This window comes from Meriones unguiculatus, chromosome X, assembly GCF_030254825.1.
Source record: "Meriones unguiculatus strain TT.TT164.6M chromosome X, Bangor_MerUng_6.1, whole genome shotgun sequence".
Taxonomy (NCBI): Eukaryota; Metazoa; Chordata; class Mammalia; order Rodentia; family Muridae; genus Meriones; species Meriones unguiculatus.
The window spans coordinates 56,787,089-56,804,519 of record NC_083369.1 but is presented as its reverse complement, the minus strand read 5'-3'; the positions used below and the strand labels follow the sequence as shown (position 1 = coordinate 56,804,519).

General features: G+C 40.3%; 1 protein-coding gene across 3 annotated transcripts in view; it reads left to right on the top strand.

Annotated features, from left to right (window-relative positions):
• Window positions 1-17,309, top strand: part of Xkrx (XK related X-linked) — a 109,216-nt gene extending 91,907 nt beyond the window's left edge. The window contains exons 1-4 of one of the 3 annotated variants that reach the window (XM_021626923.2): window positions 2,595-2,685; window positions 3,195-3,976; window positions 8,212-8,480; window positions 15,407-17,309. In XM_021626923.2, coding sequence (XP_021482598.1) covers window positions 3,642-3,976; window positions 8,212-8,480; window positions 15,407-16,152 — 1,350 coding nt within the window. In that variant the 5' untranslated portion in view covers window positions 2,595-2,685; window positions 3,195-3,641 and the 3' untranslated portion in view covers window positions 16,153-17,309. Of the gene's footprint in view, window positions 1-2,594; window positions 2,686-3,194; window positions 3,977-6,801; window positions 7,026-8,211; window positions 8,481-15,406 lie in introns of those variants that run through there. The other 2 variants (XM_060374773.1, XM_060374774.1) reach the window with 2 other exon arrangements.
• Window positions 17,310-17,431: the final 122 nt, after the last annotated feature.

Here is a 17,431-nt window from a genome sequence, read left to right as displayed (position 1 = left end):
ATGTCCAAAGACCTGCCTACTGTGGGTGATAGCATTCCATGGACTGGGGTCCTGGACTGAATAAAAAGGAGAAAGTGAGATGAGCATGCACATTCATCATTCCCTGCTTCCTGACTGTGGATGTTACATGGCCAGCTGCCACATGCTCTTGCTGCCATGATGGACTGTATCTCCTAGAACTTGAAGCCAAAATAAATCCTTCCTCCCTTAAGTTGCTTTTGTTGGGTATTTCATCACAGCAATAGGAAAATTAACTAATATACTGATGGGTCAAAGAATATTAGAAACAGTGATGCTCTTGGCTAGTTTTTTTCCAGTAGGGGAAAGGAACAGGGAAATAAGAAACCTAAGGATTTAGTAACCTAGAACATCTGAGAGTCTTAAGACTGAAAATAGAGAAGCTGCTTCATGAGAGGAATCAGATGTCAGGAAAGTTACAGATATATACCAGCCCTGGGGGAATCCAATAAAAGTATAATAGGAGTCCTACCCTTAAGATTTTATAATAATTTAGTTGGAACACAAAAATAAATACACTTGAAATAATTCATAATTTGAAACTAAAATGTGGTGCTGACAAAAACAACAAAACAAAACAAACAAACAAATAAAAACCTGCCAGAGAAGGGACAGTTCCATGGATTGACAACCTTTGTGAGCTGAGTGGGTGAATAAGACTTCATATTCAGCCAAAAGACTTTGTGCCTCAGCTATAATGTCTGCAGCATTTAGAAAAGAGTCTGACTGAGTCCTGCCTGGCTTCGTGGAGGAAGTAGGGGGGAGGAAGCTTAATCATCAAAATCTGTTGATCAGCACTGTCATTGATGGCCACACTAAATATTCATTAGGCATCTTTCTTATGTTCACACTTCTATTGGGAAGGCAGAGCAAGAAGAGTTGAAGGACTCATATAAGAAAGTATGTGGCTTATAAAAATAGAATAAGTAAAGGAAAATGGAAAATGAGGGAGGGCAGGGGAAGTTAGAAATGGCTTGCCTGGGTTAGAGATGACCTTTGAAAGAAGATTAGAGCTTGATTAGTGGAGAAAGAAATGGAGTGAGCTGTAAATGCCAACAACAAGGCACGGAAGGTGGGGTGAGCAGGATGAATATAGCTAAGTGAGCAAACCTGCTGAACTGGTGCAGAAGCTGTGCAGCATCCTAGCGTGGGTGACTAAAATTATAGAGAAACAGTAGTGATTACAGATAGCCTTGGATGTCAGACAGAACAACCAGTCATTTGCAAACAGAATAGGAAGACTGTAGAGCTGTGCTTTGGGGGAGTGGTAAAAGCACGGGGCATAAGGCAGAAAGACTGAAAGAACACTGCAGTTTTATCCTACAATCTTTATATCTTTATAGTTTTGCTTTTCTGTGTTTGGATGACTAATTCACCCTGTCTAACCATAGTGGGTAAGTTGGTCACCCTGCCTGAAACCTGCCTTGTAAGCTGCTTGCTAAATCGATGATGCACACCTTTAATCCTAGCACTTGAAAAGCAGAGGCAGATGTGTGTCTGTGAGTTCCAGGCCAGCCTGGTCTACATAGTGAGACCTTGTCTCAAAAAAACCACAACAGACAAAATAGCAAACTTAAACTAATAAAAATAAACAAAAAGGAAAACAGTTCAGAGATTATGTACTATGTACCATTGCTAGAGCACCCATCTTCCAGTTAAACCTTCTAAGCCATCAACATTTTAAAGTTGTTCTTAATAGTATCACCTCCTTAAAGAGGCCACAAAACAGGAAGTTACAGCCTCTAAGCCAGCTGTTAGACCAGGGGCAGCTGTGCTGCAGACTACAACCTTTCCAAGTGATATCTGTCCTCCAGTCAGCCCTTGGGAAAGGACGTGACAATCGAGGGAATTTAGACACACACACACACACACACACACACACACACACACACACACACACACACACACCGTGAACGACAAAGATTAAGTCTATCTTGAGGCCATCCTTTTGGTGGCTGCTCTCTGGCCACTCCTCCCACCGATTCCTTTTGCTGGCTTCTGGTGGTAGGAGATTGGCACTGGGTCTGCTACATTTATATTACCTGGAGGCAGATGTTTTCTTTTTTTTTTTTTCCTTTGGGGTTTAGGATTATGCAAACGAAGCATGAAAACAAAAGCTCAGTGAGGTGGGGGAGGATTGCCCTTAAAAATCCAGGCAATTTTTAGAGCTCTTTAAGACGTCTCTCTCCTGGTTTTACTAATAGCTCACTTGGCTCTTTATCAGTCTGTTTAGAATTTAGCATCTCTTCAGAGCCTTTTAACCAAAGACCTAAAAGTAATTCTAAAGCTTCTGTCCGGACTTCATTTTGTAAGAGCAGAAATTAAGGCATATATATGCTTTCAGTGTCTGTGGGGTGGCTTTGAGTTTTAATCTCTCTCTGTTTCAATAGTCCCTTTGCTTCATATGGTCTTACCTGGACTGGAAACTATGACCCAATTCCCTCTTAGGCTCCTGCTTTTCTGATGTTATCTGGAGGGCAATAGGACCTGGGGAGGTTCAGCCCTGTGGCCAAGAGAGACACACCTGCCTAACCGAGTAGGTTGAATGAGTGTGGGAGCCAGTCCCTTTAGCTAGCTGCTGAAGGGAGGAGTAGAAGTGGGTGTCTGCTGCTGCTCCCAGAGAAGAAGAAAGCTGTGGCTGGCTCCCTCCTGGATCCAGAAGTCATGGTGAGAAACGCTGCTCAGGCTCCCTTTTTTGTTGCTCCTTGCTACGTGGAGCATCCTTTGGCTATTCGCCTTGGAACTCTGGCTCATTTTGTTTTGCCCCATCTGTCTCTCCCACACCCACAGCTAACGTCATCACCACCCGCCCAAGTCATCCAGGTGCCATAGGTCCCAAAGCCCTGGACCAGCTGCAGTTTTCAAACTGTGCCTTTGGTAATAAACTGTCTCTGTGAAGACACCTCTCCAGCCTCTTCTATCGTGCACTGTGCATTCCGCTTCTTTCCGAGGAGATGTTGCTTGGGGACTGTGGTGGCATTACTCTGGCCCCCAGCTAGGGCTGTCTTAGGGGCGGGGCTTGGAGAACCTTCCTGAGCACACTTGCCTCCCAGCCAGTCTTGAGAGAGTGCTGGTGAGCCAGCGAGCAGGTGAGCTAATAGGCACAACTTAGCAGCAGGTTGGATGTATACCTAGGTGCTGAACCTGACTGTGCTTCCTCTTCTACCTTGGCTCAGTTCTCTGCTGACTTGAGAGGCCATACTGATGAGAATTGCTGAGGAGAAGCTGCTGAGTATTTGATGTGCCACCCCAAAGTGGCTACTACGTTGCCTGAGGACTATGAAAGGAGGCTGGGTGGAAACAGTTGTTCCTTGCCTTTTCACACACCTGGACCTGGACACCAGACTCCATGCTGGGATGCTTTTCCAAGTTTCTCATCAAATATGTGATTGCATTTTAAGGACAATCCAGAGTGAAGTTCAAAGAGATACAACTGGACTCTCCATTGCAGACTCTCAAGTCTAGAAGAGAGTTGACTCCTGTTCTGACTTGTTGGTCTTCTTTCCGGAACTTGACTTGACACTGTCCACCCGATTGATCCTTGGACAACAGTGGCTACTGGGGCTCTGTTGGCGATGGATGGTGAAGAGTTCTGAACTCCAGACCATAAAATATTCTCCACAATGGATGGAGTGTATGAAATTCCTGAGGAGCCAAATATGGTTCCTGTTTCATCTCTGGAAGAAGATGTTATCCGTGGACTTAACCCACACTTTACCTTTCCATTCAGTATCCTCTTCTCCACCTTTTTGTACTGTGGTGAAGCTGCATCTGCCTTGTATATGGTTAGAATTTACCGAAAGAATAATGAAACCTTCTGGATGACATATACCTTTTCCTTCTTCATGTTTTCATCCATTATGGTTCAGTTGACCCTCATTTTTGTCCACAGAGACCTGGCCAAAGATAGACCATTATCATTATTTATGCATCTAATCCTCTTGGGACCTGTTATCAGGTGAGCATTATTAAATCTCTCCCCAACCCTTTCAAATGTGTACATCAGGGGATGAAGCTAATATTTACATGACTGATACTGTGCTTCTAATCTAAATAATTCTTAAATTGCTTCTCACTCTGTTTCCCTGCCTACTGTCCCAAAACCTTATCTGAAATCTTGGGTGCAACAATAATGGCTTTTTGACATGTATATGTGTTCAAAAACCATGAGCACTATAACCATAAGACTCGATTAGACAGTTCTTACTGAGTTTATGTTGTGAAAACTGGTATGGGACCAGCAAGTGTATCTACCTTGTGCTCTTGGGCTATATCTATCAAATGCTTTTTCACTTTATTTGGGTTGAAACCCAAGTGGTGGGCATGTTAAGTAAGTGCTGTTCCACTGAGCTATAGTCCTTGCCTCCAGACTCTGTAATTTGAACTGTTATTTAATTGTCCTATGAAAGGAAACATTCATTCTTGCCTTCATTCTGTCCTGCATTCGCATTCAGTTTTCACATCTGGGACTTCTTGGGATGTTTTGTTTATTTGTCTGTGTTTTTTGTTGTTGTTTTGGTTTGGTTTGGATTTTGGTATGGTCATTTTCAAAATTTCTAGATATATTTGATATCTGAAAAGTGCTTTATGTAATAGGTGGTAGTAAGCTGGTACTACAACCCAATAAAATTTCTTGCTTATTTCTTCTTATGTTGCTACAATAAATATATGCAGATTGGCAGGACCAAAAGAAGGTGGTATACCTCTGTCCGGATTTAGTAGCAAAGGGTGGTAGTATCAGGTATTTCCATTCAGATTGCTGTGAGCAGGGTGAGAACATGCTTAATTGTAGGGAGACAGGCATCTGTGCCCACAGAATCATCTGAATGCTATGGGGTTTGACAGTAGAGAAACATTGTGTAACTTATGAGGTCAGGAGAGAGGAATGGTTTGTCTTGACTGCAAGAGAGACAAACATCCACAGTCAGCTGAGGAATATCTGTCACCATGTTGATGCAATATGAAGATAGCTCATCATTAGAGATCTAAAACAATCTGTGAAACTTCATAAGAATGGAACCTCAATAATAAAATTTATTATCTGTGGATATGTATTTCTATTTGTCAATGATAGTTCCATAAATCTGGAAAATGATTATCAATACTGTTTTAAACAAGGAAGAACTAGTTAGGTTGCTTCACAGAAAATATGGGCTATCTTTACTAAGCAGTGGCCTGAATTAGGAGCTCTAGAGCTTAGTCCTCCCTTTATTACTCACTAATTGAATGGGCTCAGTGAAGATGCCATCTGTCTCAGTTCCCTCATCTGTAAAATATATGGTTTGGCTAGACCTGTGTTCCAAGTCCAGGTGCTCACAGGGGTTATATGTACTATAAATGAATGAAGTAGGCCAAGTATTAGGAAATAGTCTCACATGTGATGATAAATGGAAACAACATCTCAGTGCTAAAGAAATGGAATACCATGACAAATTGGAATCTGGGACATGCCTGTCTGCGAGGCAGCCACTTTAAAACTCTAACTCATTGTTTCTGTGTAGGGATTCAGACTTGGTATTGCCAGATCTAAGTTTTGAGAAGTTAGTTTCCAAAACAGGGTTTTATGTGATAGTTCATGATTTTAAATTTGAGAATTTACTAAAAGCAAAGTCTACAGTATGAGCCATATTATATACCTAATGTGCAGATGTGACTCAGCTCGCCATATGTAACTTTTGGATTGGTTGATCTAAAGGTACTTTCCTATTCAAAGTTTTTGAAGTTGTCTATAAACTGAAGACTTTAACTTGAATCATGGAATTTTAAGATGTTACTACAGACTCACAAAAACCATTTTTTGGTCCCTTTCAAAATGCAACATAACGAATTAGCAGTTGAAGAAGATTAAGGTACCCAGCCCTCAGTTTTTACTTTCTTTTTGTTGTTTGTTTGTGGCTTTCTAAGTTGTTTTTGACTCTGCTCTATGTAGAGAGTTGTTCACTGTTTTCAAATTTGTCATTTCGCTTGTACTGTACATGTTTGATTGAGAAGCATTTATAAGCCTCAGTTACTGTAAGCCCACAGAGGAAGAATAATTGTTTTTATTGGAAATTTTTATATATTTTTGAGACTTTTCTATGTATACTTTGTGTGTATATATATATATGTATATAATTTCAACTTCTCTCCTCTTCAACTCCTTCTGTGTCCCTCCCCATTTCTTTTCAAATTCATGATTTTTTGCCTTTAATTATTATTGTTATATATTTTATATATTATATAAATATATAATGTATATTTATGTATATATAATGTATATATGTATATAGATATGTAATGTATATTTATATAATATATAAATACTTGTTGAGTCCATTTAGTGTTGCTCATATGTATATGTGTTTAATGTGGAGCCTCAGCAACTATTAATTGCCTGTAGTTCTTCAGAAAAATGATTATAAACTTAGAAATGATACTATTTGTACAATTGTTTTCAAGGCCATTCTTGTTTTCATTAGGTAAGAGTTTTATTTCTGCTATCAGGCAAATGAAGCTTTTTTTTAAGGCATGGTTCTCTTATATGAAATGCAACATGCTTCTGGAAATGGCTTACTGTAGCTCAGGAGTAAGGCATCCCATATTTACTTAAACTCACAAACAGCCTTAGGAATGGAATCATAAACAAAATACTTCATGCCACTGGCACAATATTTCGTTAAACAATAGTATGGATGGGCTTGAAAATGTACATAGACATTTTATCCTAAATAGCAAAAGTGTTGCAATTACTTCCTTCTTTCCTTCCTTTTTCTCACCCAGGTCTTACTGTTTGTCTATAGAAAGTGGAAATTTCAAGGCTGGGATGATGACTCAGTGGATAAAGCATACATGAAGATTTGATTTTAGGTCCCCAGAACCAATGTACAGCTGGATCAGTATTCCCAGTACTCCTACAGAGAGATAGGAGGCAGAGATAAGAGAATCTCAGAACTTGTGGGCCAGATATCCTGGTGTACAGAAAGAGAATTACCTCAAAAAAAGGTGGAAGGCAAGGACCAACACCCAAGGTCATCCTTTGATCTCTGTATACATAAACTGTGGCACATGTATGGCTCCCTACACACAAATAGACACATATGCACACACACATGAAAGTGGAAATTTCTTGTGTTCATATTGGAGCAGTACACATGAAAAAAATATTCCTGGGGAATCTGTGGAAAATGGCAGCCAGTACTTACATTCATTCTAAATCTTTCTATTAACAGTCAAAAGCCTAGAAAGCACATCAGTCCTGAACTTGTCTTTAATCTGTTTTCCTATTAAATCATTCTCTGTTCTGACCTTCTGCATTTCTCACCTGCTTTCTCTTTTTTCATTCTCATTCTTTCATTTTGCTCAGCAAATGTTTATCAAGTTTCCACCATGTGAGAAAAGCTGGAAGCAAGATAAATAGAGCTTCTGTCCTCAATCTATTGGAAACGATTTCTTAATTTCCGCTACAGATAATCTTGTCAAAAATAGTTAGGTTTCCATTCTTTTCAGAGTAAGTGGGGGAAGCAATAACTCAGGTGTAACAAAAACAGCATGCTCTAGTGCTTTTTTCTTATGTTTACTGCATGAGAACTGCCAAAGACTTTTGATTTTGATGGGGGAGGTGTCAGAGGGTCACAGCAGGAAATAGACTCTCAGCAAGATGTCAAGGGTAATAGGCTCTGGTAAGCTTGTTTTCTTCATAAAGAAAGAATCAGGTTTAAAAGGAATCTGTCCCAAACAAGAGGCACATACAATAAAGAGATGTTTTCTTTAAAAAGCAGAACTTAAGAACCTCAATTATGAAGCTGAATGTATTTATTAAAGAATATTTGAATTTAGAAATTTAAGTTTTGAAAACCAGAGCCTTTCAGAGCCCTCATCTTTCTCTCCGAACATAGTACTTTTTAATACTTTTGTATTTGAGGCACATTAAAAAAAATACTTCAGACATATTTTGGAGGAGATGAAATGACTCCTTGACTACAAAGAAGTATTTCTGAAATGGTGTTCTTAGGCAAGTGGGTGACCAAAGAGGGAAAAAAATTAGCCCTAATTGACTTGTACAAGGTATGGCCAACCCTTTTATTCATGTACAATGGGCAGAAGAAAGGAAATGCCAAAAAAATGATACAACCTCCCCCAGATTTTTTTCCTTTATGACGCCTTCTTTTCTTGGGACAATTTTAGCTAAGTTCCCATCATGCTTTACTCCCACAGGTGTTTGGAGGCCATGATTAAGTACCTTACACTGTGGAAGAAAGAGGGGCAGGAAGAGCCTTATGTCAGCCTTACTCGAAAGAAGATGCTAATAGGTGGCCAGGAGGTGCTAATAGAATGGGAGGTGGGCCACTCCATCCGGACCCTGGCTATGCACCGTAATGCCTACAAACGTATGTCACAGATTCAAGCCTTCCTGGGCTCAGTGCCCCAGCTGACCTATCAGCTATATGTGACTCTGATCTCTGCAGATGTCCCCCTGAGTAGAGGTGAGTGGGGTCAAGAGAAGGGAGGGTTCTTAAATCAAGAGTCTTTAGAAGTCTTGGCCTGAACTGTCCAATATACTGTTTACTCATGTGAAATTTAAAGAAAAAAAAAAAACCTACATTAAAAGCATACTTCTTCAGTAGTGATGTCCACATTTCAAATGCTCAGTAGCTACATCTGGTTAGTAACTTATTATCTTGGGATGGCATAGACCTAGAATGCTTTCATCATCATAAAATAGTTCTTTTGGACAGCACTAGAACTTAGGGAGGAAAAGAGCTCAGACCCACCAGAATTCTTAAACTGTCAATCTTCATTCAGAAAGGCAAACAGGATAGATATCAGAAGAAGGTGAAAACAAGGAACAAGACAGGAGCCTACCACAGCGGGCCTCTGAAAGACTCTACCCAGAAGAGTATTAAAGCAGATGCTGAGATTCATAGCCAAACTTTGGGCAGAGTGCAGGGAATCTTATGAAAGAAGAGAGAGATAGAAAGACCTGGAGGGGATAGGAGCTCCACAAGGAGAACAAAAAAAAAAAAAAAAAACCCAAAAAATCTGGGCCCAGGAGTCTTTTCTGAGACTGATACTCCAACCAAGGATCATTCATGGAAATAACCTAGAACCTCTGCACAGAGGTAGCCCATGGCAGCTCAGTTTCCAAGTGAGTTCCCTACTAAGGGGAACAGGGGCTTTGTCTGACATGAACTCAGAGGCTGGCTCTTTGATCACCTACCCCTGAGGGGGGAGCAGCATTACCAGACCACAGAGGAAGACTATGAATGACAGTCCTGATGAGATCTGATAAACTAGGGTCAGATGGAAGGGGAGGAGGTCCTCCACTATTAGTGGACTGAGGAAGGGGCATGGGAGGAGATGAGGGAGGGAGAGAAGGAAGAGGGATTAGGAGAGGATGAGGGTGGGGCTACAGCTGGGATACAAAGTGAATAAACTGTAATAAATAAAAAAAATTATATTAAAAAATTTCACAAACACACTTTCTGGCCACAGTATCAATAAGAAGAAAAAAAGGAGAATTTCCCTTGTCACTAGTGTGTACACTGTGTTGCTAGTTGCTTAATTTGTTTACAGATGGCCACCTTTAGAGAAAAGGTTCTCAAATATTTCTGCGTATCACAATCGTGTGGGAATGTTCTTTGTCTCTCTCTTTTTGTTTGTTTGTTTTTTGTTTTTGTGATGTTGTCTTCCTTTGTATTCCAGGCTGGCCTAGATCTCACTGTATAGCCCAGGATGACAATCCTCCTCATGGCAATCCTCCTGCTGAATTTCCCAAGTGTTGGGACTAAAGACAAGATCTGGCATGCCTGGTTTGGAAGGTTCTCCTTAAAATTTACCTTCCATTATCAGACCTGAATCAATCACAGAGTGTGGGGAGGCCAGTAATCTGTATTTGTAAAAAGTGCCCTTGTTGATCTTAGCTAGTTTCATTAAAGAATCACAGATGTAATCATTTCCTCCAATGGTAGTAGAGAGACAGAAAAGGGCTGTGGGATGAATAAGAGTCATCAGGCCTGGTCTAGGTCTGATCTTGGTGATCTCTGAGGAAGTTACAAAGCAGCCCCTGCCATATGTTTCTGCTTGTAAAAAGATGGGTCCCTAAATGAGTAAGACTTCTAGCAGAAGATGCAATGTGAGTCAGTATTGTCAGTGTCAAGATCAAATATTGTTAATGAGTTTTACCAGCCTGAGTTTGTTTCATCTCTTTACGCAAATGCAGATTCAGATGTGGGTAAACTTTGGACTATTTTTTTTATTAGTAAGTCCTGACCTTGTTTGGCAAAGTCTTCTGACTCAAATAAATGCAAGGGGCCACCTTTATCCCCTTTGCTCCATTAACAATTGTTTCTGAAGTTCCATTGGTTTGGAAGCTTTTTACAAGTGTACACTTGACAGTAGTTTGACAACATTGTCTGGAAATGTTGCTTTTCTTCCTGAGGATTTTGAGAGTGGGAAAATCATCTAATTAAAATATATGTACATTACAAAAGTGACAATGTGCAAACTGATTGACCTACAGGTAACTGTGTCCTTGAGAGCTTTTAATTTATTAAACTATTATTAATTATTTTAATTAATTTAGTAATCAGTATCATTTGATATAAAGGAAGACTAGGAAAGGGTCACCTATATCATCTACAAGTGGGGATCAGTTATAGTGGACAAGGAATATATCTGGCCTTCCTCTCATATACATTAATATGGATGCGATGGGCCAAAAATTAAATAGGGTTTAAAATATTTTGAACCACACTGTTGTAAGGTCAGAAATTCCATAAGTATCAAATTGTGAGGGTGATGAGTTGTTGTTATCTATGACAAAATCAAGTAAAAGCAAGTATCTCAGAGACTTGGGAAACTGAGGCCTAAAGATATTCAGTGTCTTCCACAAGCTCGTGAAGGATTCTACAGGACTACTTGAAGGATTTTGAATCCTAAGCATCTATTTTGCTTCTGTAAATCAAAATATCTTCATTATTCCACAAACCTTTATGAAACACATACTTTATTTCAGTCAATTTATGTTAGCTTGTAAGGTTAAAAATATAGATATGGTACCTTTTGCCTTCATGAGATTTCTACTACATTTTGGCACATACAACTGGAGTGAATCATAGAAGACTAGTTTCTTGAAGAAGATACACGACAAAGATTAGACTTCAACTGGAAAAAGCAGTTTCTAGGCATAGTGGCCCAGCACTTGCAAAGCAGAGGCAGATTTCTGTGAGTACAGATTGATCTACATCACAAGTCCCAGGCCAGCTAGAGCCACAACACAGTTAGATACTGCTTAATAAAGAAGAAGCAAAGGAGAAGAAGGAAGAGGAGGAGGAGGAGAGGGAACAGAAGGAAGGAACATATATGCCTCCAAAGATTAGTTGTTGTTTTTCAGATAATTCATTTTTCCTTTCTCACTTACATTTCTCACAGAATACTGTTTATTCAGTTAGGCCTGCCCTATACCTTTACATGTGTCCTTCCCATGTCAGTGACTTCTGCTCAGCATTATTTATTTATTTATTTATTTATTTATTATTATTTTTTTCAATGCAGTTTATTCAGGAACCTGGAACAATCTTCTGACCTGGGGAAAGCCAGCCCACAGCTTAAATAGCCTCTGGGTAGCCAACCCCAGAGTGCCACGCGGGCAATGCAGATAGGTCCCCATACACGAAGCAAGCCAGATCCTCAGCCTTAGCCAAATGTGGAGTTGTTCGTGACAGAGAGCACTCACCATCGGGAAGGTGGAAGGCGGAAACCAGCTCCATCTTTCAGGCGCGGCATTACGCAGCTCTCTACAGTTCCCCCTTTTTGTTTTAGATGCATCAGGCAAGAGTAGAGGTCTGATCTCTGATATTAGAAATAAATTGGGACTTTGTACCGATGTTCATTTAGGTGTCATCCACCCAAAGTACATCAGACCCATCTGATACCTTTTTCTCAGAGGCGGGGCCTGGGGCATCAACCCGCATGCAATCAGACATGCTCTTCTCTGGGTCGAAAGTGGCTGACCCTGAGTGCAGTGCTTAGCCTTGCATCCTGAGCGTAACATTTTAGCTCCCATGCTTGGGGAGACTGTCCTGCTTCAATGGCTGTAAAGGCCTGAATGGTCATGGCTGCATTACGCTGTTGTGAGACTCTAATCTTGTATATACACACCACAGACAAACCAAGGAGACCAACACCAGAAGGCCTGCTAACGCTCCCATGCCCGCCCATTCCTTCAGATGATTCATGGCTGCAGCAATCCATGATGATAATCCTGTGGCTAGTCCTGCGTCCACTCTGGTAGAATTTACCGTGACAACAGCCGCCATTGTTACTGCCATCTCATTGGCGGTTGTTGGAGCTACCACCGCGGCATTAGCCATGAGTCATACTGTGCAGACTGCTCAGACCCTGAATAATCTTTTAGCCAATGTAGCTCATGCCTTAGATGTACAAAAAGGAATTAATGCTCAACTAAAAGGAGGCTTGATGGTGTTCAATCAGAGGATTGACCTCGTGCAGGAGCAAATTGATATCCTATGGCAAATCGCTCAACTTGACTGTCAATGGAAGTATGCTGGACTTTGTGTCACTAGCATACAATATGAGAATTTTTCCTGTGCTGCAAATCTGTCTAAACAATTGTCTAGCTATATTTTAGGTAATTGGACTGGAGAATTCAGTATTATTTATAAGACTTATTCATTTCAAAAAGTTTGTTTCGTATATTTCTATGATTAAACTCTCGCATTGTATGTTCATCCAAAATTTCTAAATTAGAAACTTAGAAAACAGAAAAACATCACCCAATGTTTGCCTGTGAGCCTCGCCATCAGTTTTGAGGTGCTACTGGGTAGCCCCTCTCAGAGGACAACTCCATCAAGCTCCTATCTGTAAGTTTAGCAGAGCATCTTTCATAGTGTCAAAGGGTTGGCACTCTCCTATAGTGTGGGTCTTTGGTTGGTGCAGGCATTGGTTAGGCATTCTCTGCTCTACCTTTATCCCTGCATATCTTGTAGGCAGGGTAAATTTTGGGTCATAGTTTTTGTGGGTGGGTTGGTGTTCTCCTCTCTCTGCTAGGAGACTGGTCTAGTTATAGTATGTCCTCTTCAGTCTCTGTAGCCTCTGCTACTTGGAGTCTCTGCTTAAGTACCCCTCATATCCTCCCTCAGGAAACCTACCCTGAGTTAGGTCTCCAGCTTGTCACATTGATGTCCCCACCCTCAGTTTCTCTTTTCTCTATAGTCCTTCTGTTCTCTTGCCATTGGTCTTCCCAGTTCTGTTTTCCACCCTCTTAACACTCTGTGACCCCTCTCCTACCTTGTTCCCTCTCTGTTTAGCCACTGCCTCTCTCTATTCTATCTCCCCTTCTGAGTGAGATTTATGCATCCTCCTTTGGATCTTCTATGTTTCATATTTTCTTTGAGTCTGTGCCTACTATGCTTGTCCTATACTATATGGAAAAAAATCCACTTACAAGTAAGTACATACCATGTGTGTCTTTCTGGGCCTGGGTTACTTCACTCAGGATAATCTTTTCTAGTTCCATCCATTTGCCTGAAAATTTCATGATTTCCTTGGTTTTAATAGCTGAGTAATATTCCATTGTCTAAATGTGCCACAGTTTCTTTATCCATTCTTCAGTTGAGGGACATCTAGGTTGTTTCCAGATTCTCTCTGTTATGAATAAAGCTGCTATGAACGTAGGTGAACAAGTGTTCTCAATGTATGGTGGAGCATCTTTTGGGTACATTCCCAGGAGAGGTATAGCTGGGTCTTTCTTTCATCTTGTTGAAAAGTGGGAGGAAAGAGTAAGGGACCTGGAGGTGACAGGAGCTCCACAAGAAGATCAACAGAGCCAAATAACCAGGGCCTAGAGGGGCTTGCTGAGGCTGAAGCATCAACCAAGGACCATGCATGAACTGGACCTAGACCCGCCCCCTACAAAAATGTAGCAGATGTGCAGCTTAAGCTTCATGTGGGTCCTCCAGTAAGCGAAGAGGGGCTTCATCAGACACAGGCTCACTTACTAGCTTTCCCTTGCCCATAGGACTGCCTTGCCAAGCCACAAGGAAAAAGGACATGCTCAGCCCTGATGCAACTTGACGAGCTGGACTGGATGGGAAAGGGGGAGTTAAGAAGGGAGGATAGGACTGGGAGGGGAGTAGGGATGGGGCTGCAACAACAAGAATATAAAGTGAATAATTTTTTTTAATTTAAAAAGAAAACAAAAGCATACAGGAATAGTTTTATTATTTTTATTTGCTTATTTATATGGTGTTGGAGCTTGAATCTGTGACTTTCTTCATGATCAGCCAGAGCTCTGCTACTGATTTAAAACACCATCAACATTAAAGAAGATATTTTGGGTTTATTTATTACATTTTTCTTCCTGTGTGTGATATTTTGTTTCACTGTATATATTTCAGGTCTACACTGGGAAGTTTTGATACTTCCTATAATTACTATTTGTGTGTGAACTCTTTCAGTCCACGTAAAATATAATGCTAAGCTGTACATTAGAGTTTCCAAATGTAATCATTTTGTGACAGAAAGTTTGTTTCCTTTGGCAAAAATTCTCCTGTTTTCCCCCTACCCCCGAAAACCATTGCCTTACTCTGTTTCCTTAAATCCGTCTATTTATGAGATTCTACTTATAAATGGGGTAATACATTATTATTTCTTAGTCTAGCTCAGTTCACTTAGCATAAAGTCTTTGATAATCATCCATTTTATTGCAGCAATATAATTTCCTTCATATTATTGTTGGGTAATATCCCATTGCATATTTATGCCATTTTTTTTACCCATGCTCCCACCAATAGACATTTTGATTGTTTCCATATAATAGCTATTCTGTGTCTTCCTGCAGTGAACAACATAGCAGGGAAAACATTTCTTTGAGGTACTGATTTCCTTCCATTTGCGTATGGAATTGCTGGATCATATGTTAGTTCTGTTTTTATGTTTTTTAGTTATATTCATGCTGTTTATCACAATGGCAATATTAATCTATATTCTAACTATGTATAAAAGTTTCATTTTATCTATACTGTTTTCAGATTTAAAAAAAATTGTGTTCAGCTTAATAGCTATTAGGTAGCATCTTATTGTGGTCATTCTTTGTATGCTAGGTAAGGACATGCCCACTGACCTCTACTACCAGCTCACACTGTGATTTTCATTTTCATTTCTCTAATGGTCTGTGATATTGAATATCTTTTTCTATATCTGCTAGACATTTATATGTCCTTGTAAAATGTTTATTCAGGTCCATGCTATTTGTTTACGTAACTATGATTATATGTAAGTCTGCTTTTAATTAAGTAATGCCTCAAGCCCTGTCCATCAGCTCTGAACCTCTGATGCTTTACCACAAACATCGACTGATTGCTTCTCTGTCTTATTCCTTATTTTGCAGTTGTGCTAATGGTTTTTTCCCTGATATCTGTCACCTATGGGGCTACCCTCTGTAATATGTTGGCTATCCAGATCAAGTATGATGACTACAAGATTCGCCTTGGGCCACTGGAAGTCCTTTGCATCACCATCTGGAGGACTTTGGAGATCACTTCCCGTCTTGTGATTTTGGTGCTTTTCTCTGCCACCTTAAAGTTGAAGGCTGTGCCCTTCTTAGTGCTCAACTTCTTGATCATCCTTTTTGAGCCCTGGGTTAAATTTTGGAGGAGTGGTGCCCAAATGCCAAACAATATTGAGAAAAATTTCAGCCGAGTTGGCACTCTGGTGGTATTGATTTCTGTCACCATCCTCTATGCTGGTATCAACTTCTCTTGCTGGTCAGCCATGCAGTTGAAATTAGCAGACAGAGACCTTGTTGACAAAGGTCAGAATTGGGGACATATGGGACTGCACTACAGTGTGAGGCTGGTAGAGAATGTGATAATGGTCTTGGTTTTTAAGTTCTTTGGAGTCAAAGTGTTACTGAATTACTGCCATTCTTTAATTGCTGTGCAGCTTATTATTGCTTATCTGATTTCCATTGGATTCATGCTTCTTTTCTTCCAATACTTGCATCCATTACGCTCACTCTTCACTCATAATATAATAGACTACCTCCATTGTATCTGCTGCCGCAGACAACATCGGGAAAGGGTTGAGAGCTCAGAGCCACACGGTGAGACTGACACAAGACAAAGTATTGTCTGATTATTTTTATTCTTCTGAACATTATAGCATGGGTTTGGGCTTGACAGGAGCAAGTGCAAAATTGAAAGAGAGGGTGAGACTCCTGTATGTGAGTACTCACAGGCCTGTTTTCTTGACTCATCTAGTAAGCCTAACAAAAGAAAGAGTAACTTCCAAATAGGCTTTACTGTTTATGATTGACTGTTAGGTTTGGATACCAGCACTAGTCATTGTTTATTTAGTTTGTTCTCCTAGTCAATTGGAATAACCTTCAGGTACTTCACTCAGGCTCTACATTCCCAACTTTGCTCATTTGTTTGAGGTATTGTTGAGCTTCCATGGGCTGATCTGAACTCTGCCCCAACATGTCTGTTCTGATCAGAGGATGTGACAACTTACTAGCAATGAGCACCTCCCAGAAAATAGTCTGGCTGTTTCAGTACTTTTAAATATGACAGTGGCTGGGATATTTTGATTCTAATGAGAAAGTGCGGCTAGGAAGTCCCCATTATTAAAAACCAAAACCAAAACCAAAACAAACAAAAAACTACTTCCCAAATGGGTTTACATTCTATTAGGCTTTTACTAGTGGTCATTCAGCAAAGACTTCTCTTTTTAGAAGCCCTTTCATAGTCAGTCTTTCAGAACTGTGTGCAGAATAGGATTCCTTCAGGGAATAAACCAGAATGATGTTTTTTCAGGGCAGGATCTCATGTATCTCAGGCTGGGCCTAAAGTCACTATGTAGCTAAAAACTATGTATCTTGAACTCCTGATCTTTCTGCCTTTACCTTCTGAGTACTGAGACTGCAGATGTGTGCCACTGCGTCTGGTTATATAGTGCTGAGGACTGAACCCAGGGCTAGACAAGCACCATTTATATGGTGCTGCATACTGGACCTGGGGTCAGAGAAACACTCTACCAACTAAGACCTCCCCAGCCTCCAGAATGACTCTTAAGGAACTACATAGGCCTCCAGCTCTACCGAGTGATATGTTTGAATAAAATTCCTCACCTGGTGCCCCATTGATAGGGATTTCCTCCTATCCAGCTTTTCTGACTCTTTGCATTTTGTTACTTGATGTAAGCCTCAGAGAAGCTGAACTGTAATTGGAAGTGTTTTCTGATATGTGAAATAAATGAAGATTTCTTTGTGTCTTCTACTGTTCTAAGAAAAATTTATTGATTTTCATTTAGGGGAAGAAGTAGCAATGGCTAAAACACCACATTCATGGTGTTTTGTATTAGCCTGGGTAACTCCTCAGTGAAACAACGGTGCAAGAGAGAAACAAATCACATG